This window comes from Stenella coeruleoalba (genome assembly GCF_951394435.1).
Source record: "Stenella coeruleoalba genome assembly, chromosome: 1".
In the NCBI taxonomy this organism is placed as follows: Eukaryota; Metazoa; Chordata; class Mammalia; order Artiodactyla; family Delphinidae; genus Stenella; species Stenella coeruleoalba.
The window spans coordinates 160,975,770-161,001,996 of NC_137169.1; the positions used below are offsets into that span (position 1 = coordinate 160,975,770).

General features: G+C 49.8%; 1 protein-coding gene across 1 annotated transcript in view; it reads left to right on the forward strand.

The window, feature by feature from the left end:
* Positions 1-26,227, forward strand: part of NFASC (neurofascin) — a 187,757-nt gene that overhangs the window by 101,310 nt on the left and 60,220 nt on the right. Inside the window, 5 exon segments of the mRNA XM_079903031.1 lie at positions 12,294-12,464; positions 19,192-19,297; positions 21,070-21,266; positions 21,736-21,858; positions 24,978-25,148. Of these exon segments, the coding sequence (XP_079759157.1) occupies positions 12,374-12,464; positions 19,192-19,297; positions 21,070-21,266; positions 21,736-21,858; positions 24,978-25,148 (688 nt within the window). The 5' untranslated portion in view covers positions 12,294-12,373.

Sequence of the window (26,227 nt, forward strand, 5' to 3'; positions counted from 1 at the left end):
AGAGTGTAGATATTGTCTCTTAGGCCAGTTCCTCGACTGTTTTTTCTGCCAAAACAAACGTGATAGAGGACACACACTGGCTCTTTCTCCGTTCTTCAAGAAAGAAAACAGAAAGTGAGGGAAAATGTGATTACTATAGCAGTAACCTGAGCCACTCAGATTTATATATAAATCATTTACAACTGTTCTTGGTTTGTACTGGGAACAGATTACTTGAGAAATTCCTTATATCCTAGTCCTGAGTTCCAGCTAAGAGGGCCTGCCTGCCTGTCTACAGGGAACCCCCCCGCCCAGTCTGGAATACTTCCGAGCTCTTTTCAGACCTCACACACACAGCCCTTCCTCACTTATTTTGATGTGCCTCTGTTTCCTCTTTTGTTTCAGCTCCTCTCTCTGATTTCTGAACAGGTTGCTTCTGGGCACCTATAGTAATAAACCCTGCTGCGTGTTTGTTTGTTTGTTTTTAATCTAATGCAGAATGGCTGAGTTTTGCGTTGGCTCTGTCGGGCTTTTATTATCTCTCTGTTCCCCCACAATATCCTGTGGCAGTGATGTGTGAGTGTATTCCTTAGTTGGTTCTTGTAGTACTATTCTCGTCATTCCATTAGTTTATTCTAAGAGCTAGTTGCTGGCACGTGGCCTCATAGCACTAATCTGTTGGTGTGCGTATCCCCAGGCAGTAATTCGGGAGCACAGCCTCAGACTACCTGCAGAGCTGTTTGTTCACGACCCTGGGCATTTCGAACTGAACTTGGTTCCAACCTCATGATCTCCCTGAGCCCCAACCACTTCCAGACTTTTCCCCTTTCTTTATTCTTTTTTTTTTTTTTTTTTGTGGTACGCGGGCCTCTCACTGCTGTGGCCTCTCCCGTTGCGGAGCACAGGCCCTGGACGCGCAGGCTCAGCGGCTATGGCTAACCCAGAGACCATCCTCAAATCTCAGGGAGGCCTTGGAGGCCATCAAGCCATTCATCTGTCGCACACACAGTCTCTTTCACACCTGCCCAGGGGCACCTGTGGAATCTGGAATCTAGGAGAAGACAGGTGGAGTGACGGGGAGAGGAGAAGTGGTCGAGAAACCTCACCCCTGGGCTTAGCTCCCAGAGTAGGAGGATGATTTAGGGCAGAGAGTGGCCTGTGGCTAAGCCCCAGACCGGCCAGCAGATGGACAGCACGATGGGCAGATCACAGGCCCTCTCTAGGACTTAGGTTTACCTGATAAAGGTCTGTGTGTAGTGGAGTCACTTGAACAGTGAAACAGCTTCCATCTGTACTGTGCTTCGCATTCCTATGCATTATTCATGTGATTCTCACAATGAGCCTCTGCAGCAGGCAAAGCGGGAATATTTATTTCCATTTTTGAGATTTTAAAAAAGGCTTAGAAAACAAGTAATTTACAAAAGATAAGTGGCAGGACTGAGATCTTTACTTGGATCTTCCTTTCCATAAATGTTTCCTGCCAGGGGCCCTGCCAGACACTAGGGACACAAAAATGATCAGGGCCTCACGAATTCCACAAAGAGGGGAGAAAGCGTAAGCCAGTGGTGAGCAACCTACAGCCCTCAGGCCAATCCCAGCCCACTGCCTGTTTTGTAAATAAAGTTTTATTGGAACATAGCCATGCCCATCCGCTCACTTATTGTCTATGGCAGCCCTCATACTGTAATAGTAAAGTTCAGTACTTGTGACAGAGACCGTCTGTCTTACAAAGCCTAAAATATTTACTGTCTAGACATTTACAGAAAAGGTCTCCAACTCTTACTTTAATCACATAGTTTTGCCAGTGTGCTAAGGGCCTCAGAGAAGCAGGTTTAAGCTACAGTAGAGATGAGATGGACTCTCAGCTCTGCTTGGGGGTGGGGGACACAGGCTAAGCACAAGGAATTCTTCACTGAGCAGAAGATGTCTGAGCAGTGAGGTCTTGAAGACTGAGTAGGAGTTAATCACGTGACAAGGAGGAAAGGACTTTGCAAGCACAGGGGACGGCACAGGTAAAGTGTGGAGGCTGTAAACGGTGTGGTATGCTCAGAAAATGGTACAGCATTCAGTAAGGAAGCATTTGGGGTTTGGGTGGGCTTGGAGAGGCCTCCAGGAACCTGATTTCAAAGAGCCTTATATGCTACGCTTGGGGGGTTGGATTTGATCTTATAGATTGATGGGGAGAAATGGAGAGGTTTGCAGCAGAGCACTGATACGATCAGGTGGCGGTTTAGAAAAATCACTGTAATAGCAACATGGAGAATGGATTGGAAGGAGACCAATTGGGAGGTTACTGCAGTGGTTCATGAGACATGATATTTATCAGAGGTAAACAGGTGGGAACATGCAGAAGGGAGGGGGCATGAGAGACACCAGGAAGGAGACAGTCCAAGGGCCTTGGTGCCTGGATGTGAGATGTGAGAAGAGGTGGGATTTAAGGGTGCTTCCAGGTGTCTAGCTTGGTGACTTAGGTGGGTACCACCAACAAAGGCAGGGAATAGAGATGGAGGGTCAGGACCCTGATGGAGACACTGAGGACATCAGGCAGAAGAGGATCCAGCAGTGTGATCAGTGCCGTCGTGGAGGCCCAGAGAGAAAACGAGGCCCCAGGGTGGTGTTTCAGAGGCTAAGGAGGAAAGGATGTTAGGAGGGATGGATGGGGTGGTTAACAAGTGTTAGTGCCTCCAAGAGGTCTGGCAAGATAAAGACTGAGAACACTGGTTTTGGCCATCGGGAGGCCAATGGGAGGTCCAGACAGGAGAGTTCCAGGATGTCGTTGGATGAGGAGTGAATGGGAATGAAATAAGTAAAGACAGAAGCCATTGACCACTGTAGGAAAAAAAAAAAAAAAACTTTTATGAGAAGAAATGGAAGAAAAAACTTCAGGTACATGTAGGGAGGCTGTGAGATGCAGAGAATGATGTTATGGTTTCGTTATGAGAGAAACTCATGAACATGTTTCTCTGCTAAGGCAGGGAGCAAGTTGAGAAGAGTTTGGAAATTCAGGAGAGAGCAGATAGTTTTGGGGTTATTTTTCACCAATTTATTTATTTATTTTAAGATGGGGAAAAAAGCACTGATTATGACACCCTCCTGTGTCCCTCTTCACACACCCCATTAGCACGGGAGGGTTTCGGGGGGGGGTGCTTTATCTCCTTCGTTTCCAGCACAGTACACACTTTGGCTACATTTTAAGGGCCTCAGGAGATGGAAATCCCCTGAGTTTTCTTTCTTTCTTTTTTTTTTAAATATATTTATTGGAATATAATTGCTTTACATTGTTGTGTTAGTTTCTGCTGTACAACAAAGTGAATCAGCTATATGTATACATGTATTCCCATATCCCCTCCCTCTTGAGCCTCCTTCCCATCCTCCCTATCCCACCCCTCTAGGTCGTCACAAGCATCGAGCTGATCTCCTTGTGCAATGCAGCAGCTTCCCACTAGCCAACCAATTGAGAGCAGAGGGTTGGGGCCGGGTCCAGGCAGAGGCAGGCAGGTAGGTGGAGGGAGGAATGCTTTTTTAATACAGAAAGTGGAGGTCATGGGAAGCTTATGTGTTCAAGCAACATACTAGGGGCATTTCTGACTCTGACAGCACTGTCATTTCCAAGTGATAGAGAACTCAACTCCAGCTGGCCTAAAAATTCAAGAGAATTTTTAATATAAACACACAAGTAATTTAAAATCCCCAAGTAGGGCTTGCTTCAGGAAATGCTCCATCAGTGACTCAGTGACGGGAAGGATCAGGTCTTCCTGTGTCTTCTCTCTGCCTTCTGCAGTGTTGGAGTATCCTCACATTATGCTTGGAGACCCCCCTACTCCCACTCCCTGAAGCTCCATCCTCTCCCCTTAGCGGGGTTCCTCACTGGATCTCTTTCAGAAGAAAGGGGGAAACTTGTCTTTCTCAGAGCTTTTAGCAGAAGTCTACGTGAAGCACACTGCCTCCGGCTGGATGAAGTATCCTTTCCTAAACCAACCATATTGGTGAGGGGTAGGGAATGCTAATTTTCTTATATTAATCACAAGCCAGCCCTGGAATTGGGGTAGGATCATTCTGGGAAAGAGGCAGAGATAAATTTGCTGAAGAAAAATGTGGGTACTATTATGGACAGAATCGTGTCCCCCCCAAAATTCATATGTTGAAGGTCTACCCACAATGTGACTCTATTTGGAGACTGGGCCTTTAAATAAGTAATTAAGGTTAAATGATGTCATTATGATGCGCCCTAATCCAATAACATTGGTGTCCTTATAAGAAGAGGAAGAAACACCGGAGGTGCATTTGCACAGAGGAAAGGCCGTGTGAAGACACTGCAAGAAGGCAGCCATTTGGAAGCCAAGGAGAGAGACCTTAGGAGAAACCAACCCTGCCGGCACCTTGATCTTGGACTGCCAGCTTCCAAAACTGTGAGACAGTGAATTTCCAGTCTGTGGTATTTTGTAATGGCAGTGCTAGCTGATGAACACAGGTACAGTGGATAGGAGGAGGAGAGCAAGGATGCTGGATAAACATCCAGTAAATGCCCACTAGGTTCTCTGTGTGCTTGACAGCCTCAAGGAGTTCACTGGGGAGACAACAATCCACACCAAGACCTAGCACTCATTACAGCGAGTATATCCCAGAATTCTCTGAGAGCAAGGAGGATGAGGACTGCATCCAGCCTTGGTGGGATAGGGTGTTCCAGGGAAACCAAGGAAGGCTTCCCAGAGGTGGTGTCACCTGCGCTGAGCCTGAAAGATAACAGAAAGTTGAGTGAAAGAGCAGAAAAGGCAGACTAGGAAAAGAGAGTAATTTATGTAAAGTTAGTGTGAAAATAAATGCCACCCAAATGAGAACAAGCAGAGGCTATTTGGAGTGAGCTATAGCAAGGGAGTCAGCCACCATCACTTGCTTTGGCAGAGACTTAAAGGCAGAGAGGGGAGAGGACAGGTTTTTAGTGAAAGAAAGGGAAGACTTCCTGTATGCTCAGACTGACATGGGCACCTGGAGGCGGGCTAAGTAGAAGCAGGCATCCCATGTGATTGGTCTGAGAAGCATATTTGTCTTTCCCGGGTTGGTCTTGAGTTGGAAGTACTGGTAAAAAATATCTGAAAGCCTGTAGTCACTGCCCGAGTCCTGACCACTCTGGGCTGTCTGCTGCAGAGGCTGTGGGCCAGGCTCCTGCTGTCGTAGATGGTGTGGCCGTTGTCTGTGCAGTCCTCTCTCAGTGGGTGGATGATCGAGCGAGGACTATTCATGGAACTAGGAATAATTCAGTATAATGGGGTGAGTGGAGGAGCGGCGGATGAGACTGGGCAGGTATGCAAGGGCCTGATCAGGGAGGGCTTTCAAAGCACGTTTTATTTTAAGAGAGACATAAAGGACAGAAGCAGCTGGGGTGGGGATGGACACAGGTTGACCAGGGGTGTCAGGGATTGTGAGGCTGTCCCGAGAAGGCACCCCAGGCCTCAGTGAGGAGATGCTAGCCACGGGAAGCCAGACGGTTTCCAGTGCAGTGCTGCGGCCCCAGCCTGGTGTGCTGTTCCTCACGCCTGCACCTGGCTGTTGCACTCACATGTTTTTGCCACTGGGCGCAGGGTTTCTGCATTTGGGAAGTTAGGCTGTTGCACAGGGGTTTTCAGTTCTTTGTTTTACTAACAGAATCCTTTCTTGAAACGAAACCTTATGCAAAAGCCCAATGTAAAACAAGGACTGTGAAGCAGCTAGCCACCCACCCTCCCCCTCGGAGAGGGCCTGAGGCACTTCCAAAGAAGCCACCCAGCTGCTCTGGACCCATCGTAAACACCCAGCACTAAAAGATTTTTGCAGAATTTTTCAGCTCTGCCCTCACCACCGGGAATAAAACTTTGTGTGATGAAGTTTCTGGGTTTGGAAGCTGAGGGGCTGGCCTTGCCCCAGAGGATACAGCGCCTCCTACAAGGTCTCCCTGCTTCCAGTGTTGTCGATCTACATTCCACCCTCCACGCAGCAGAGTGGTCTTTACAAACAAATCTTATCGGGTCGATTCACCACTTAGAACCCTACAATAGTTTCCTGACATGCTTAGAATATACTTTAATTCCTTACTTTGGCCTTCAGCCCTCTGGGAGTATACTCTTGTCTCCCTCTCCGACTATGACTCGTACTGTTCCCCACGTACCCTCCAAGCTCCAGTCACACCAGCTTCTGTCAGTTTCTTGCATGTCCCCATCTGCTTCCTGCCACTGGGCCTTTGCACAGGCAGTTCTAGCTGCCTGGAATGTTTTTCTGACCCATCTTTACAGTGTTGGCTCCTTATTGCCATTTATATCTTGGTCAAATGTCACATTTTCACAGAGGCCTTCCTTGCTTTTATCACATCACCATCACTGTAGTTTCTCTTTTCTTTTTTTTAATAGACTTTATTTTTTAGAGCACGTTTAGATTCACAGCAAAATTGAGCAGAGCGTGCAGAGATTTCCCATATGCCTCCTGCCCCCACACATGCACAGCCACCCCTGTGTCATCACCATTCCCACCAGAGTGGTACACTTGTTACAACTGATGGACCTACATTGACACATCGTTATCACCCAAAGTCCATAGTTGGCAATGGGGTTTACTCCTGGTATTGTACATTCTATGAGTTTTGACAAATTATAATGATACCATTAGAGTATCACACAGAGTAGTTTCATTGCCCTAAAAATCCTCTGTGCTCCACCTATTCATCCCTCCTTCCCTCCAACCCCTGATCTTTTTATTGTCTCCATAGTTTTGCCTTTTCCGGAATGTTCCATAGTTAGAATCATACAGTAGGTAGCTTTTTCAGATTGGCTTCTTTCACTTACTAATAGGCATTTAAGTTTCTTCCATGTCTTTTCAAGGCTTGATAGCTCATTCCCTTTTAGTGCTAAAAAAATATTCCATTGTCTGGATGGACCAGTTTATTTATCTATTTACTTACTGAAGGACAACTTGGGTGCTTCCAAATTTGGCAATTATGGAAAAGGCTACTGTAAACCTTGTGTGCAGGTCAGATTGTATTTCCTTCTTTGCACTTACTGCTGCCTGATTTTGTTGTTGTTGTTGCTGTTCAACGTTTATTTCCTGTCTTCCCCACTGAGACGTAGGCTCTGCAAGAGTAGAGAAACCTCAGCTCTTGTCCCTGTCTATTCTCTAGACTGGCGCCTGCCACCAGGTCTGGTAAGTGAACGAATGGCCGGCTGACTGCTGGCCAAAGGTCCAAGGCGGGTTCTGCTGCAGGGGCCGTGGTGCTGCCGACTGAGGCGTGTCTCCGCGCAGCCTGTCTTTTCTCCCCATCACTTCAGATGTGTTGTGAACACCACAGCTTGCTCAGAATGGGGCTGCGGGAATGCGGGGAGCTCCTGACGGCGACAGCCTGTGGGAGCTGTGGGCCTCTCGTCCATCTGCCAGGGACAGCTTGTGGAATCAACACCAGGGGCCCCCCAATCTGGGGAAGGAAAGCAAACCAGGACCCAGAAGAAGGGAAAAATAGAAAAGCACCCTGATTGCGGTTGGATAAGTAGTATTGCTCCTTGGAGCAGTTGCTGGTAGTGTCCTGGAGGTAGTTCAAAGCCCGATGGATAGCACTAGCTAACATTTCTTGAGCTTGTACCCCCATGCTTTGTTAAGTGCTTTCTATAGGATTTGGGGTATCAAGTCACAGTGGCAGCCCTCTGGGATAGGTGCTTCTATTATATGCATTTTTCAGATGAGAAACACAAAGCTCCAAAGTTTCAGTACTTGCCCGTGATCCCCCCTTGTAAGTGGGGAGCGGCTTCAAACCCAGGTGGTTTTGCTGCGTGGCCAATGCTCTTGAACTCACCCGAGAGAGGCTGTCATGTCTGCTGTCCCCCCCCACTGGCTGATCATCACTCAACTCACGTGCACTTTCCAGGGCCCCATCTTAGATATTTTGAATTCAAATCTCCCACAGGGCTTGCAAATTTAAAGTCCTTGGGTTCAAGAAGGCCTAAGTGTGTGAAGCACCCCCATGTAAGATAACAGAGGTTCTAAGGGCATTCAAATTTTAAAAAAAGTTTTAATCTGCAGGCTTGATTTGACGCCCTACCTAGAAGTTTGAGGATCCAAGTATTTGTGTATTTAAAGAGTACCCAGGGGGGCTTCCCTGGTGGCGCAGTGGTTGAGAGTCCGCCTGCCGATGCAGGGGACGCAGGTTCGTGCCCCGGTCCGGGAAGATCCCACATGCCGCGTAGCGGCTGGGCCCGTGAGCCATGGCTGCTGAGCCTGCGCGTCCGGAGCCTGTGCTCTGCAATGGGAAAGGCCACAGCAGTGAGAGGCCCACGTACCGCAAAAAAATAAAATAAAATAAAGAGTACCCAGGTAATCCTGATAAGTATCCAGTTTCCCTCCTGTGGGGGCACATTGTCAGGGACACATCTGACCAAATGCCATATGGATTCTTTATGAAAAGCAGTGAGCTCAGCACATCACATGCAGAACACTTCATATTCAGGTGACTCTATTCTCTTTTTTCTTTTCTTTCTTCTTCTTCTTCTTTTTTTTTTTTTTTTTTTTGGCTTTTCTTTTCACACAGTGGATTGGGGTGCGGGCATCTCAGGTACACAAGAATTGAATTAATCATATTCTCTAGTTCATAGTACACCACCAGTCCACACAAGATTTCTCTTGGTTTTATTTATTTTTGTTCTTTTCCTCACTCCCCGTGCAATAGGCCCCCCTTCAATGTATTTTGTAGCCTTACAGTTCACCTCTTTCCTGTTTGATTCGATATAAAAGGATCCTTCAGGTACATCATAGTGGTAGTGTGTGTGGATGGTGTGTCTCATTTTCATGATTGGTTTTGTACGACGGCTGTGGATCATTCTTCCTTGCATCTCAGAGAAGCATCTGCCTCTCTGGAACTTCCTCCCATTTGATCCTTCTTTTGCCCCCGTGGAGCTACACAGAAAAATTCCACGCCCTCTTCCGACTTTCCAAGACAGTCATCACCACCCCCTCTTCTGCAGCCTCTATCTGCCCTCTCAAGGATATGGGATTTTCCTTATTCCTCCACGGGATGCTCCACAGTTAGATAGCATTTCCCTTGAAGAGCCCTGACAACTCCACCCCCAAGCCCCGCCCCCGGCTGGATGGTCTGCTTCTCCTCTCCCAGCGATAACCTGCAATTTGTTTATTCATTTATTCTTTGATGGACATTTGGGCTCGTTCCACCTCTCAGCTATTGTGAATGATGCTGCTATGAACATGTGTGTACATGTACTTGTTTGAGTCCCTGTTTTTGATTCTTCAGGACATATATCTAAGAGCAGAAATACGGGCTCATATGGTAATTCTTTGCTTAATTTTTTGAGGTACTGCAAAACTATACATTTCTTTTTTAAGTTGCAACTTTGCTTAGGACCTATCATGCATATTGAGAGACAGGGAAATTGGATGGAAAAACCCTGAGTTAGGAATCAGGAGACCTGGGTTCTTTTCCTAGCTTTGCCACTAACCTGCACAGTGACCCTGAGCACATCACTTCCCCTTTCTCCGCTCTTGTTTCCTCATCTGAGAAGTAAGGGGATTGCATAAAGCTACATGCTCTTTAAATTATCTTCCTTTTTAAAGATTTTATTGGAAAAATTGGATTCCAGGAGAAGAGAGAGAGAGAATTGTCAAACAGTTAAACGTGATTATTTCTCTGTTCTTTTCCTGCTGTGTTTTTAAATTGTGAGTTAAAGACACCCCGAATAATTGGACTTTCTTCTTGCCAATGTGTATCTAGTTAATGAATAGCTTCTGGCTTCCCGGTTCCATCAAGATTCCCAGAATAAGATATCCTTCTCTTTCCCATCACTTCCTACCACTTGGCAGCTCCTGAACAAAACATGGCGGTCATGGAGCCAAGACTGGAGCCATCCCCACTGTCCTCCTGGAGGGAAAGCTGAGCCTCCCCCCGGTGCCGGTTCCCTCAGCACTAAGGTTTCAGTTGGATAACCTGAGTCTAGTCTTTGGAAATGCAGGAGCCACGGAGAGGCATTCGCAGACTCTTTTTGAGACAGTGTGAGGATCATCTTAGGAGAAAGAACCAAAGACCTGCTGTGATGCCTTCCAGCCAGACAGTCCCCGCCTTGGGACATTTTGTACTTTCTTAACTCTCTTACAGCTGGATGGTTCCCTGGCCAGAGAGCAGTGCCTGTGTAGGGAGGGAATTTTGTCCTCCACTGATTGGAAGCCTTTGCAGTTTGCTGCCCAGGTCCAAAGCCTGTGTTCTCCTGCGCCGCCTGGTGGTTTTGTGGGGAAACAGGTTTAAAACATGTGATCCAAGTGGTTTATTATTTTATTTGCTCATTTTTCATCCAAAATAATATTTGCTCGTTTTTATTTGCTCATTTCATTCATCCAAAACCATCACATGGTTTTGAGTGCCTGCTATGTTTTAGGCACTATGCTGTATTCCAGGAATCACAAGACGAGGCACCTTCCCTTACAGTACCTTCCCTTCTATAGGGCGTACAGACTAGTGACCTTTAGAGTACTTTTAGAATACAAAGTGACAAGTGCTATAATAGGGGGTCATGAGTGGTGTTCAGGAGTGCAGACAAGGGGGCACATAAGTCATACTTAGCATAGCCTAATGAGAGAAGGCAGGTGCAAAGAGTGTTCTAGACGGAAGTTAACCTGTGCAGAAGTCAGCACAACAGAGCATTATGCACTGAAAGACCTGGTAGAAGACCCATGGTGGCCAGAACACAGAACACGAGGGGATGGTGATAAGAAATGACCTTGCGGACGGGGCTGCATCATGCAGGACTCCTGAGCCATTTCACGGGCTTCAGCTTCAACTTTGGAGCAGCAGTGAGCTAGTGAGTTTGACTAGGGGAGTGGCATATTTATACTTGCATTTGAGGAGTAAGCACTCTGGTTGTGGATGGAGAATGAACCAGAGAGGCAAGAGTAGATGTGGGGAGAGACCACTTAGGAAGCTGTTGCAGTAATTGGCGTGAAACAGTGGTGCCCAAAACCAAGGAGGAAGCAATGGGAAAGGAGACCAGCAGATGGAGTCCAGAAATACACATGAGGTTGGAGGCTGGTATTGGGCCCAGCTTCCAGGAAAGAAATTGCTGAAATCTGAATCAGCATCCTCTAGTTTGCTCACATCCCGGCACAGGGCATGCCTTACACCTTCAGTCTGGAAAGCTGTGAGACGGTGGGGTTGTACAGGTGATAGAGGCTTCGTTTTGCTGCCAAATTGTTTTAAACAGTGTGTCCATTTGCTAGATGGCTGTTGGTCCAGCAAAGCTGGAGGAATTGTGGGGAAACTGCCTCCCACTGTCCTCTTTGCTTTCTTTGGCCCCATGGTAGGTAGAACAGCAAAATGGACCCGTTTTTACAACTCGGTGTTTCCGAGCCTCGGGCAGTTTTATAGCTCAGTATCTGAGCCTCAGCTTGGGCCATGCTTGCTCTTCTCTCTCAGGACAAGGGGAAAAGGGTTTGTCTCTCAAGGACCTGTTCCAGGCTCCTTGGACAGCCAGTTTTAACCCTTACCCCTGTAAGCCCTGGAATGACGTCTGGTGCTTGAGGATGTGAACATCGTGCTGTCATAAATGTTGCTTATTCTACCAACCTTCCTGGAGCCTCCTGTCCTGGGCCCTCATCTCAGCACTGCCTTTATCTCTTAAGGGACAACATCAGGGACCACCGCCAAATATTTAGCTGCACAAAGTATTTGCAGAAATCATTCATTTACAAAAAGTCTTTGGGGCAACCAAGTTTTCACTTACCAAACTTCCGGCCCACAGTGCGCTCCCCTCCCCCTCTCTCTGGGTCAAAGGACAGCACTGTGATCTTGTCTCTGTGCTGCTACCCCAGACACACTCGGCCTCGGGTCCACTCATCACACGTGGTTCATAGAGGCTGTGAGATTGGTGCATTTCCTGCTGGCTCAGTGCATGACACCTTCTAGGTGCTGGACCTGGGAGCCAGTGTTTGTTTTCATGACTGTTCTATGCTGAGTTGTCCTTCCTTCTAGAATACTGGTTCTCCACAGGGGGTGGTTTTGCCCTCCAGGGGACAGTTGTCAATGTCTAGAGACGGTTTTTGATTGGAGGCAGGAGTGAGCTCTACTGGCATCTAGTGGGTAGAGGCCAGGAATGCTGCTCAACGTGCTACAATACCCAAGACAGTTCCCCACACAGAGAATCACTGGGTCCCCAGAGTCAACAGTGCAAGGTTAAGAAACCCTGTATTAGAACATAGGTCTCTATCCAAGGGGACCCTGGAGTCCTCAAGGCCCTGTAGGATTGCTGGAGCAAACCAAGAGTTCAAGAAAAACTCACCTGTCATCGCATTTCTTTCCACAGCTGAGCTCTGTCCGGGAGGCCCAGTTACAGCGGCTGGAGGCTGTGGGCCAGGGAGCAGGGAGCGAGGCCCAGTGCTCAGGATGGCCAGGCAGCAGCCACCGCCCTGGGTCCACACAGCCTTCCTCTTCTGCCTGCTCAGCCTCAGCGGGGCCATCGAGATTCCCATGGATCGTGAGTCCTGCGCTGTCCTCTTTTATTCTCCTGATTTGTGGCAGAGGAATTGGAGGGTAGGGAAGGTCAGGGGAGAGTGAAGACCATTCAGAGAAGTTTGGGGATGGGGAAGCAGTGGCTTCTGGATTCAGAGCTGGGTTTCCCTCCGAAGAATCGATGCAGGTGGCCTCATAGTTGGGGCCCTGAGACCTTGAGTCGCAGTGCCGTCTCTCAGGGCCATGGCTGCGAGGATGGCTGCCTGAAGCCTGCTGAGTGGGACCAGAGCCGGCAGAGTTTGGAAGTCTAGTGTCACTGGGGAGTTCTTCCCTCCACACCCCTCCCTGGGCCCTCCGTCGTCTTGACTTACCTATCGAAGTGGAGTTTCCAGGGGCCGAGCGTGGTGGACAGCTCTTATTTGCCTTTCTCGTATGTCCAGGTCCTCTTGGCTGAAGTGATGAGGAGGACAGATGGCCTGGAAGGGTTGAGAAGGAGATTACTTTTGCAAAAGACTGTGGCTAAATGAGACATTAAAATAGAGCCCCATTGTAATGTCACCGTGGGAGAACCAGGCATGGATTCCTTCTGTTTCTTTTCAACTTTCCCATGGTAAAGTTGAAAAGTAAAATCCATGGCATCTGTTTACCATGGTGGGGGAATTATTCGGCCATCAGGATCATAAAGTAAAGCTTAAAATGCTGATCTAATAGCCATGTCTCCAGCAACCGTATCTGGTGTTGCATTCGTAAATGGCCCGTTGACTGGCAGCCATGCTCCTTGGCTCTGCATTTAGATGTGTACCATCTTTGCCACAATTCTGACACTTCTGCCAGAAAGTCTTGGCATCCCGGTGCTATGAGGTAGACATACCACCTCTCTCCCCTGTTCCCTGCTTCTAGGAATAGATGGGGCCCACGTGATGCCAGCATTGACTTGGGCTCTCTCCAGGTGACAGGTGTCTGGGGAGGGGTGAGAGAGTGATATAGCCTCCAAGAAGTCCCCACTGAGCTCTCCAAAACCAGCCGCTGGGGCCTGGAATTAGCACAGCTTGGAGAAGAGTTGCAGGTATCTCTGCTCCCCGCCCCCGACTTCACCAGTAATAGTTGCTCAGAGGAGTGGGTGCTTCTGGACGGAGGAGGCCAGGAGAAACTCTAAGCTGGACCCTGAGCAAGATGGACAAGGTCCCTACTGCCCTCCCTATGGCCCCAACGTGTGTATGTGTGTACTTGTGTACGTGTGTGTGTGTGCGCACTCGCACGCACGCACTTAGGGAGGGAGGGAGAGGGGAGTTGTAAAGGGGACTGTTCCCATGGAGACCATCTGCACTGCTGGCTCAAGGATAGTTTCTCATTAACAGTCCCAGGCAGATAGTCTAATAAGAAGCATGATAAGGCCTCGTCCTTGGAGAGGAGAGGGGCTGCAGAGGAAATTGCGTTATGAAGGAAGTGGTGAAGGCTCATTTCTCTTCTGCCGCTTCTCCTCACTCACTCACCTGCCACTTTGATCCCCGGGGCTGGTGGGTGAGGGGTTCCTGCAAGGTGAACCTGTAAACAGATGGCTTTGATGTCTGTGTTAGGAATCTGGAGTCCTAAAGCTCAGCTGTGCCCCGGGCAGGACCCCCCCGCAGTCAGTCTCTCCAGAGCACCACCTGTGGGCCAGAGAGCTGCCAGGACCCTGAGGAGGGTCTGCAGGACCCCTTCCCATGTGTTCACGAGAACTCAGGTCCCTACTTGCTCAAGGTCACACAGCAGACGGGTGATGGACTCATGGAAAGAACCCAGGCCTCTTGGATCCCCAGTCTGGCACAACATGCCGCACCCCTACCTCTGGTAATCTGCCCCCTTTTAGCTCCTCTTGGAGCCCCCATTATTCTCCCTGGAGTAGCAGCTGCCGTGTGCTTGATAGAGAGCTAAGAGCTTCCCAGGCATCATCTCCCATGATTGTCACAGCGAATCCATGAAGTAGGTATTATCCTTAGCTGACAGGTTAGAAATCTGCGGAGCAGAGAAACAAAGCTGTTTTCTCCTGCTCATAGTGGCGGGGCCAGTGTTCCTCTGAATGAAGAGGTGAGTCCTTCTGCAAAGCCACTCCCAGTGCCCTGGGCTGTGCACTCCTGCCGCCCCCGCTGGAGCCTGCCTCATACATACTTGTGCCTCCCTGGTTGCTGCAGGCACAGTGGCCGCGGCGACGTCTCCAGACTGAGTCTACAAAAGCTGAATGCAAGGCAAGAGTGAGGCAAGCCCTTCAGAGAATACCCAGTTGCCATGGGAAGAAGTCCTCTTCAGCCAGGACTTTCCCTCCCCCTGGGCCCAGGATAGACGCCCCCCAGATTATCTGAGCCCATCCTTCCATCTCACCCTGGGCTGAGCCCCAGTGGAATGGGCTAGGGAAAGATCGGGCTTTCTCCCCTCCACCCCCAGCTTTATTGAGATATTATTGACATGTATGTCAGTTTAAGGTGTACAACTCGATGATTTGATGCACATACACAGTAGGAAATGGTCACCAGAATAGGGTGAGTTAACACATCCGTCTCCTCACATAGTTACCTTTTTGTGTGTGTGGTTGATAACTTTGAAGATCTCGCATAACAATTTACAAGTATATACTACAGTACAGTTAATTATCGTTGCCATGCTGTACATGAGATCCTCAGAACTTATCCATCTTGTAGCTGAAAGTTTGTGCCCCTTGGCCAGCATCCCCCTACTTGCCCCACCCCCGGCCCCTGGCAACCACCATCCTACTCCCTATTTCTTTCAGTTTGACTTTTTTAGATTCTACATATAAGTGAGAACACACAGTATTTGTCTTTCTCTGACTTATTTTCACTTAGCATAATGACCTCAGGGTCCATCCATGTTGTTGCAAAAGGCAGGAGAGGTATCTGCACCCCCATGTTCATGCAGCATTGCTCACAATAGCCAACGGGAACCACCTCAGATCAGGCACTCGTAACTTTCTCTGTGTGTTGGCTGGAAGGGACTGAGGGGCTCAGGCCAGAGGCTCCCCGGCCCGGCGTGCCCTCCACTCGCTTCCCCTTTGCGAGGGCGTCGTCTGTGCCTTAAGGACCAGGGCGCTGCTTCTGCCCTGGGGAGCTTGGGTGCAGCAGCCTTCCTGGAACGGACCCCCGGGCCGAGGCACAATCCTTCATTGAACACTCGGCCTCCCGTTCCCACTGCTCTGCCAGCCGAGTCACATGTACCCCAACTCACCACCCCGAGCAGAACAGCATGACCTTTGGAAAAAGCAAAGGGTTGCCCCGTCCACCGGAGTGATTTTGCCAGAAAAGTGAGTCTGCTGGCAGCTTGCCCCTCCGTCTCCCTCCCCACATCAAAGAACTCAGCATTTTTCTCCTAGGAACCCACAGAGGAGGGCCCTGGGGTAGGAGAAACACTTCCTCCTCACTGTCATCCCGGGCAGTGAGGCTGCAGGACACCTCAGCAAAGCACACACACATACACACACACTCCATTCTCCAAGGGATGACTGCTTTGGTGGTAGATATCAGAGCCAGGGAAAGAAAAGTGGTTCATGAATAAAGAAACCTTGCAGACTGGGTAGGCATCTGCCTCACCCCCTGCAGAGACCATTGGAAGACTTTTCCTCCCCCTTGGAAGTCAAAAGAGCAAATTCATTCTCCACTTGACATCGTCATCCAGCAACTTCCATAGAAGGAGAGAGGGCAAGTGGTGTGACACGGGGGGCAGGGGCGTTCCCGGGACTAGATGGGTCGCCTTTGTCCCTAGGAAGGCTGTCCTCGCTGTCTTCTCCCTGTGGCGCATGTCCTCTGGGTTGATTGTGTCCCTGTAATAAACCCCTTGGTAGCACCATGGTGGCTGCAGATGTCATTACCTCTTTAGGCAAGTAGTTTCTCAGGAGGTCCCCGGCCTGACTTCAGTGTGGGGCCGGGGACAGCATCCTGAGCGTCTCCCCTCCCCCAAGCTCTGTCCAAAGTGTCGAGAACAGAGTGCCAAGACCCTACCAGACTAGCTCATCTCTCCGGCCAAGGATGGATTTGCAAAAAGAGCTCTTGACCATCAGTGGGAGAGCTGATTCTCATTCCTATTCTGCAGCAAACTTCCTATGTGACCTTAACTGAGTGACTTCCCTTCCAAGAACCTGAGATTCCCTGGGCAACGTCTAGGGCTGTTTCCATTGAACTGGCCTTTATATAAAAGAAGCTGGAAGCCCATGTGGGCAAAGCAGATCCTTTGTCAGGCTTTCCATCCAGGGTGAGGCCAGAGTCCTCAAATGGATAGGAGGACCCAAGAGACGTCAACTGGGTCTTGAGTTGAAGAACCCAGGGGTCTGGGCTGGTTGTCAAAGGAGTAGGTCAGGTGTCAGCCCTGCTGCTCCGGACAATGGTCCCTTACCCCCAGCTCCCCCTCCCTGCCCAGCCCCACTGATTTTCCAGAATTACCTTTCTTGGGCCGTGGCAGGGAAATCATAGAGGGTGAAGATGCTGCAGTGGGGCACTCCACAGAGCCTGTGTTCAGAAACCACAGATTTCTGCTGTTCCCCTGGACTTTTCTTTTCCTTTTTGTTTCCTGCCAGGGCTGCCCCAGGCACATGGTAAAGCAGATAAAATTTCTCTTCAGTGCCCGAACAGGCCACACAACCCTGGCCCAGTGAAAGAATTGTTTTGAACCTCTCCAAAAGCCTTACCCTCAACACTTTCACTTCCTGATAGCATGTGTAGCAGGGCCCTCATCCCTGCTACCCTCCGTCTCCCCTCTCTGTCTCCCTTCTCTCTCCTGTGGCTCCTGTTGCATCTCTTAGTCCCGTCTTAACTCTGCCTTCTCCAGGCCGCCCCCTCTCCGAGCCCCTAAACTCCCCTTGCATAGTTCACTGCGGTCAAGTCAGAAAGCTTTGAGGTCACCGTGCTCAGCCTTCCCCCAGGAAGCGATCACTCAGAAGAGGTCAGCTGACAACACCGGCAGTGTCTGACATCCCCACCAGCATGAAATAAGAATGGCATACAGTAATATAATCATGTAATACATATATTGTATAATTGTAAGGGAAAAAGTTAAAAAGTTATAGCAACACATGTTCTCTTTTCTACAGACAAATTTTAACCAAGCCCTTCTCCCCACCAAGAGTATACCCTCTAAAACCTCTGAAACCTTGCTATTCAAAGTGTGGTCCACAGACCACCAGCACCGCCATCACCAGGCTGCTTGTCAAAAAGGCAGAAGCTCAGACCCCGCCCAGATCTACTGAGTCAGAACCTGCATTTTAACCAGACCCCCCTGCAAGGTGATTCTCATGCTTCTCAAAGTGTGAGAAGCCTAAACCCCAAACATGCGCACACCTGTACATGAGCACATGCACATCTCAGGTGAGCGCCGGGGAAAATTTGTGCCACCTGCCTCTTTACCCTCTTTGTAAAAAGCACAGAAAGGAGTGGTGGGCTCTGCTTCATCCCCAGAGTTTTTCAGAAGCAGAGTTTCCATAGAACAATTTACTTCTGCCATGAGCAGATGACGATAATTCATCCGTCCCTCGAGTTTTCCAAAGGATGGCAAAGGAGGAGACCATGAGGAGAGAAGGTGCTTTCAGGTGTGAAAGAGAAGAAGGTGTAGAGGGAGGAGTGAGGCCTGTGGGCCTGGCTGGGCCCTCGGGCTTCCCCCTGTAGCGGTGGTTCAGATCCACTCCTTCCCTGATGCCCCCAGCCTCACCCTTGCACCCTTGGCTAAGGAACCCGCTTTTCTCGGGGGCATCTGGAGATGACAGGCTGCATCTTCGGACCCCAGCCTCTTCTGAGCAACATTGCCACTCCTGATGGGAGACATCCCTGGAGACATCATCATTTGGTCAGAAGGTGGTCATTCTGCTCAACTGCGCAGTCTGGTCTCCTGGGGGAGGTATCACCTTCTCCGTGAAGCACTTGCCGGGTCTGTCCCCACTCCTGTTTGGCTATTCACGGAGTTCCACAGCTGGGAGGAGACAGCCCGCGCGCTGCCCTCCCCAGGCCTGCCTCGCCCTCTCCCTGTATGCTGGGGTGTGAGGCCACCTGGGCGATCAGTCGTGTCCGACCACAGATAACCGATAACCGTTGTCTTCTTTTCTCCCCCCCTCACAATGCTAACCCATCGGGAACTAACAGCAAGCATTCAGAATGAGCGTAAGTCCCCTGGGCGCCTGTCTGCACTTGTGCCTCCGGGAGTTAGGAGGGCAGCAAGGAGGGGCGGGAAAAGGCCAGGGCGGAGATCCCTGGAGAACTTTGGAGTCCGGGACTGGGAATGAGAGGAGCTGGCTCTTTAGCTGCAGACAAGTAAGTCCCTGGGAGGGCTTCTGGGGACTGAAGCATCTTTCAGCTCCAGCCTCACCACAGTTTGGCCAACTGTTGATCCTCCAGGGCTCAGAAGGTTCTGGAAATGGCCGCTAGGTTCTGGAAATCGAGCAGCTTTTGGCTCCTTTATTCATTCAACAAACATTTGTCAAGAACTGTTGTACGCTAGGCATGGTACTAAGCACTGGAGTACAAGAATGAGTAAAACAAAAGCCTGGCCTTCAGTTTCTCACAAAGATATTATGAGATCTTAAAGGGATTCTTCTTATGCTTAGTCCTTGACACACACCCCCTTTCCTGCAGCCCCGTTTAAGGAGCTGGGTCTCTAGAATGGGGCGCTGTTCACCCCCCGCTTGCCTGCTTGTCTGTGTGGCTCCTGAAGCTCTTAATTTCAGCCGCTCCCCAAGGGCAGGTCCCTGCAGCCCTGACTGCCCACTGTGTGTGCCGTTGCAGTGTCCCAGCCCCCAACCATCACCAAGCAGTCAGTGAAGGAGCACATCGTGGATCCCCGCGATAACATCTTGATTGAGTGCGAAGCAAAAGGGAACCCTGCCCCCAGGTGAGTGTACTGGCAGGTAAATCCAAGCTGGGTGGAGGGAAAGGGGCCTGCGAAGAGGGCATTTAAACCGTCCCCTTCCGCCTGGGTCTGATGATAGTTGAAGCAGCTGAGAAATTAACTGTATCCATTCAAAAAGTGTCCATTAGGCACCCACAGGTAGAAGGTACAATTTGGATAGCCAGGAAATTTAGCTGATGAGGACACTGGGGGCCAGAAAACTCAACTGGCTTAAGTTCACGCCAAAAAGCCAGGACTAGGTATTAAGTTTTCCGACTTTGAGTCAAACATTCTTCCCACTGCCTATGTTCCCAGCAGCCACCCCATGCTTAGGTTATAGGAAGTTCCTCTTCAGGCTAACTTGAGTCTTTCATTCTGAGCTCGTCTCTACTTATTTATGTGTACATCAGGATCACATGAGGTGTCAGCAGACATGAGTTGCAAGCCTGCTGTGCCAGGCTCTGTGTTACATGTTCCTCACACTGTCTGTTCAAACACCTCACTGCCGTTTGGGGAAGGACTCGTGTCCTGGTGAAGAGGCCGTAAAGTGGAGGCACAGAGATGTGAAGTACCCGATCCCAGGCCTCTGACTGCCCAGGCCAGTTTCGTTTCTACCAAGTGATAAGCGTTGGTGATAAGGATGCAGGACGCGTCCACCACCTTCAAAACAGCATCCACAGGCCGGAGCTTTCAGGAGCCTCATGCTGGATTCAGACCCAGATGTGACAGGCCCCCATGTAGAGTGTGTCTGTCAGCAGGAGAAATGAGGCGGGTGGAGCCTGCCTCAGGTGTGTGGCATCTTGCTTCTGCCTCCCTCCCCGGGTGTGCCTGAGATGGTCTGGCCCAGAGCTGTGAGCCCGGGAGCAAGCAGGGCCTCTCTTGCCCATGACGGGAGAAGCAGGAGTCACCCTGAAAAGTCAGGCAGGGCACTGGTGACCTTGCTTCTGAGGTTTGGTCTTTCTTCCACGGTCCTTCGCAGGAACAATGACTCTGAGACACCGAGCAGCCGCTATGGCTCCTGCTTCTTTTACTTAAGTCCTGGGCAGCTGCAGACACATGTCCCCCCAGGAGAAGCAGGGATGTTCTAGTCTCTCCACCCCGGGGCTCAGTCTTATTAAGGCTGCCCTTTCTTTCAAAATTGCTCCTCCCGAAATGTACAGCCACCGTTTTATAATCTGCATCCACTGATCTCTTCATAATCAGTGGATCTTTAATCTTTATAATCTGCATCCAAGATCTCTTACCTATGCAGCGGCATAGGTAACCCGGGCCATTTCGATTATCAAGTAGAAGACACAGGAGGAACAGGGCTGGCTCTCGCTGATGTGTTCCGGTCACAGGGAATAGGAATTTGGGTTTGCATTCCTAGTCGGAGGCTGGGAATGCTTGGGGGTGGAAGTCGCAGCTGACTCTGGATTTAAAAACTCAAAATTGCTGCCTACTCCTCTAAAGAGCACAGCCCCCAGGGGCTACTTGGTATCTGTCACTTAGAGCCATGACTCCCAGCCTGGGTTGGGTAAAACTACTAATGTCAGGGACCTGCCCCAGGGGTTCACCTGGGTGGGACCCGGGTCCTGGCATTTTATCAGGCATTCCAGCAGGTCCTGCTGCTCAGCCAGGGCTGGGACCCATTGGTCTGGAGGAACAGTTATGGGCCTGAGTCAGCGTCTAGGGCCCTGAGATTCTGACCTGGAGCTCAGAGCCTGGAGCCCACCCTGCTGCTCTTCGCTGTCCCTGCCCACCCCCCTCCAACCCACCCCCTTCATTGTCCACAGCTTCCACTGGACTCGCAACAGTAGGTTCTTCAACATCGCCAAGGACCCCCGGGTGTCGATGAGGAGGAGGTCTGGTACCCTGGTGATCGACTTCCGCAGTGGCGGGCGGCCAGAGGAGTATGAGGGGGAATACCAGTGCTTTGCCCGCAACAAGTTTGGCACGGCCCTGTCCAATAGGATCCGCCTGCAGGTGTCCAGTGAGTGCATGGGGCAGGCCCAGGATGCCCTGGGTCAGTGGAGGGCAGGGCATGGAGGGTCATTCCAGAAGGGTTGCCCCACCCTTGTCCTGCAGGTACCTTGGTGCCCCACGTGTCCTGCTTGCTTTTCTGCCTCTGAGCAGGGGTTCACCTCCCCCAACTCAAAAAGATTCCTTGGAAAAGAAGTTTCCAAAACGGTCGTGAACAACTTCACTGGCCACTCCGGGCGCAGGGCGGGGAAGGAGAAGAGGCTTTAAGGATGTGCATCCAGTCACATGAAATAGGCCTCTCCCGCCCCTCCAGGGCTGCGCCTCGCTTGGACTCACAGGCCCCGTTCCTCTCTCATGCCTCCCTTGTTCTCCCATTTCCTCCTCTCTTTGCCCTCCTTGCATGCCAGCCTCTAACCCTGCTCCTTGCCCCAGCCCAGCCGCCACTCTCATCGGATCCTCCTTTGTCTGTTTCTCCCTAGAATCTCCTCTGTGGCCCAAGGAAAACCTAGACCCTGTCGTCGTTCAAGAAGGTGCTCCCTTGACGCTCCAGTGCAACCCCCCACCTGGACTTCCGTCCCCAGTCATCTTCTGGATGAGCAGCTGTAAGTCTTGGGGGCCTGGTGTTTTATTTCTCTTTTAATCTTAGGGAGTGTTAAATGGGGAGGGGTCTTCCCAAGGCTAGACGACCTTGACTTGTGAGAAGCAGATATAAGGTGGCCATGTGGCAGAGGACCCCGGCTTTGCAGAGAGAGGTTGCTAGGGCTCACTTTTTAGCCTGGCTGCTATTAGCTGTGTGATCTTGAACAAGCTGCTTAACATCTCTGGGCCTCAGTTTCCTCCTCTGGAAAAAATAGGGCTGGTAATCGTACTTATCTAATAGAATTATTGTAAGGATAAATGAGTTAATACATCCAAAGTGCTTAGAACAGGGCCAGACACACAATAAGTGCTCAGTCATATTTGTGAGGATTAAAAAGAGGAAGAGCAAAAGGAATGGGACGGAGGAGAAACTGATTTTCAGTCGGCCAATTGAAGGCAGGTTGAAACCAAGCCTCCTCCTTCAGTCTTTGGTGCAGCTGGATTTACTCTGATTCACTCTTCTTGTAGGACAGAAGCGGGATTCAGGAATGAAACTGCTGATAAAGGAGTGATGGGGAGACAGGATGTTTGGAGTCGGGGACAGAGTACATCATTCAGAGCTTGTCCTGGCTCAGTTTTGGACAGAGGCTCACTTAACTGCTCTGGACCGATGTTTATTCCTGTGTTTTCAGTCAAATAAAGGGAGAGGGCATTATGAAGATGGATAGAAGACTGCTATCTATCTGAGCATCACCCTGGCTTCCTTCCTCCCTCCCTCCCTTCCTGAATACCTCCCATCCCCTCCTTCCCCTCCTCCTTCCCTATCTATCCATCCTTTCATCAATCTATAGATACTCCTCCCTGTCACCCATCATTCTCTCCATCCCTGAATTTTTTTTTTAATATTTATTTGGCTGCGCCGGGTCTTAGTTGCGGCACGTGGGATCTTCTTTGCCACGTGCGGGATCTTCCTTGCAGCATGCGAACTCTTAGTTGCGGCATGTGGGCTCTGGTTTCCTGACCAGGGATCGAACCTGGGTCCCCTGCACTGGGAGTGTGGAGTCCTAGCCACTGGACCACCAGGGAAGTCCCCATCTCTGAATTCTTATTAGCCTGCTTCCGAAAGAGGCTGCTTTCAATTGTTTTGCGAGGTGAGGATGGCTTTGTGCTCAATCATTGTCCCTGCCTTGCCTCATCACCGTGAGTGTATGTGGGCGACAGCCTGGAGGGTTGGTTTGTTAGCTAACAGTTCAGACTGTCCTCTCGTCCCCCGCCATCACACCAAGTTGTGTCCATGCTACCTCCTGAGCAAATCTCACGGCCCTCCTCTTTCCAACCTCTCTAGCATCTACCCAGCACAGGCCACCGTCGGCTTTTCCCTGGGTTAGAGTAATCATCTGTACCTGGCCTCCCCTGTCTTTCTAAAAATGTAAAACTGATTCATTCATGCTCAGAGTCCTTCATTGCCTCCTCATCACTTCCCATAAAGTCCAGACCCCTTTCCCTGGCACGCAGCTCCTGACGTGGTCCCCTCTGACTCTCCAGCCCTCCCCCTACCCCCGGCCTCTCCCCACCCCGACTCCCCTGCTCAGGCTGTGGATTCTTAACATTAGCACACACTGTTCCTGCTGCTTAGAAACCACTTAGGTCCCTTCCCTTCTGCCTGGTAAATGTCATGCAGCCTTCAAGTGTCAGCTCAAGCCCCAGAATGGACTGAGTGCTCCTTCTCTCAGCTCATCCCCTTCTCATCTGGGGCTTCCCACGCACCACACTGCATTGCATTTATCTGCTGTCTCTTCTACTAGACCGAAGGTGCTTTGAGGGTAGCAACTGTCTTTCTTTTTTTTTTTTTTTTTTTTTGTGGTACACGGGCCTCTCACTGTTGTGGCCTCTCCCGTTGTGGAGCACAGGCTCCGGACGTGCAGGCTCAGCGACCATGGCTCACAGGCCCAGCCGCACCGCGGCACGTGGGATCTTCCCGGACCGGGGCACAAACCCGTGTCCCCTGCATCGGCAGGCGGACTCTCAACCACTGCGCCACCAGGGAAGCCTGGAACTGTCTTTCTTATCTCTCTGTCTTTCAGCAGTGCCTAGCACAGTGCCTGACGCCTACAGTAAATCTTTGATAAATGAATTGAAAAGCTCACCAGCCCATCATTGGAAAGTTGGCATCATTAACCTTTAAGAAATGGTGACTTGATAAACAACAAGGTCCTACTGTATAGCACAGGGAACTATATTCAATACCTTATAATAACCTATAATGGAAAAAGAATCTGACAAAGTATTTTTTATATATATATATATATATATATATATAAACTGAATCACTTTGCTGTATACCTGAAAATAGCACAACATTGTAAAATAAATAAATAAATAAAATAGAACCACTTTTCAAGAGAAAAAAAAAGAGAAATGGTGACTTGAGAAACAGTCGTCAGGGATGAGAATGAGATACCTGTGAGCAGTCAGCCTTATTAAGTATACTTTTTTAAACCTAACAGCCTAGAAACCTGATCATTTGAGTTTACAGATGCAGTGCTTGAAAGAAACGTAGATTATGTTGTCAGCATTCTCAGCCACTCCTATGATGTCATTAATTCTAAAAACACACATTTTCATATTTTAACATCTCTAAAATTGGAAGGTGTCCTAAAATTGTTCGTATGCATCATTGATTGGTATACCTCTTACAATTATAATTGGTGGTGCTTTTTCTTTCTTGGGGATGAGTAGACGTTTAAAAAATAAAACAGGTGAACTTGACTCCCAGTTTGGGGAGCATCTGAAGGATTGTGTTTCCTCCCTCTGGCCTCGGAGCCAGTCAGATCTTTTGTGGCACGAATAGGAGATAGAAAAGCATGGTCACGGAGCCTGAGCATGGTGGGCAGGCAGGTCTGAATCGAAATCCTACTCCCCTCTCACTGCTTTTGCAACCCAGATCATGTTAAATCCTCTGCTTTCTTATCCTTAAAATGGGAATAAGCCCTGCCTCAGAGTTGAAAGGATTAAATCAAATAATGTCAAGCTCCCAGCCCCCACCTGGCCCTCTGTAGGTGCTCAATTACCAGAACTATGATGATTTTTATTACTGTTATCGTTACTGCTAACCTCCCACTGTACCTCTGCTTCCTTATAGCCATGGAGCCCATCACCCAAGACAAGCGTGTCTCCCAGGGCCATAACGGAGACCTGTATTTCTCTAATGTGATGCTGCAGGACATGCAGACGGACTACAGCTGCAATGCCCGCTTCCACTTCACCCACACCATCCAGCAGAAGAACCCATTCAACCTCAAAGTCCTTACCAGTAAGTGCAGGCCCCTGCCCGGGGCTGGGAGCTGGGGGCTGGGGGCAGCAGCCCGCTGAGCCCAAGCGGCCCCTGGCACCTGGGTCTGGGAAGAGCCTTGTCCCCAATCTTGACCTAGAAATCCTTGCAGCTCATTGTGCCTGAGTGACTTTAGCTGCTCTTCAGCCACATCTCTTGATTCTGGAGCCTTGAGTTAGACTTGGTCCTACTCCACACCAGCGCTTCTCAAATTTTGGTGGAATCAGAATCACCTGGCGGGCTTCCCTGGTGGCGCAGTGGTTGAGAATCTGCCTGCCAACGCAGGGGACATGGGTTCGAGCCCTGGTCTGGGAAGATCCCACATGCCACGGAGCAACTGGGCCCGTGAGCCATAATTACTGAGGCTGCGCGTCTGGAGCCTGTGTTCCGCAACAACAGAGGCCGCGATAGTGAGAGACCCGCGCACCACGATTAAGAGTGGCCCCCGCTTGCCGCAACTAGAGAAAGCCCTCGCACAGAAACGAAGACCCAACACAGCCATAAATAAATAAATAATTAAAAAACAAAAAAAAAAAGAATCACCTGGCAAACTTGGCACCCGTACCTAAGCCTAGCCCTCTCCTGCCCGGCAGTCTGGGGCCTCTTTGGTCTTCATTAGTTCTCCAGGTGTTTAGGGACACACCACAATTTGAGAAGCACTACTGTAAGTGGTCATCCACCATCGCTCTCATGCAGCCAGCTTGATTATTTCTAGTCTTTGTTTGGTTATCTTTATTTCTAGAAGAAAGCAACAGTATGGAATATCCACGTTAGTGAGTACAGCAAAATGAATTGTGTTTGATTCTGTAATAAGTATATGCTGGACCATGTGGAGTCTCTGTGTTTAAAAGTTGCAGGTTTATCTTTTAGTTTTATTTGTTTTCAGTTTTATTCCCTGATTCTGTTTGGCTGGTATCAGAGTGAATCAGCATTTCCTGACCCATTTTAGCATTGTGACCCTCCACCAGGAGAGAAAGAAGACAGTCAGGTCAGAGAGACACTTTTTTTGCCAGGTGCCAGCCGGCCTGGAGCTTTGGCTGCAAAGTCCTCAGCCTGCTCAG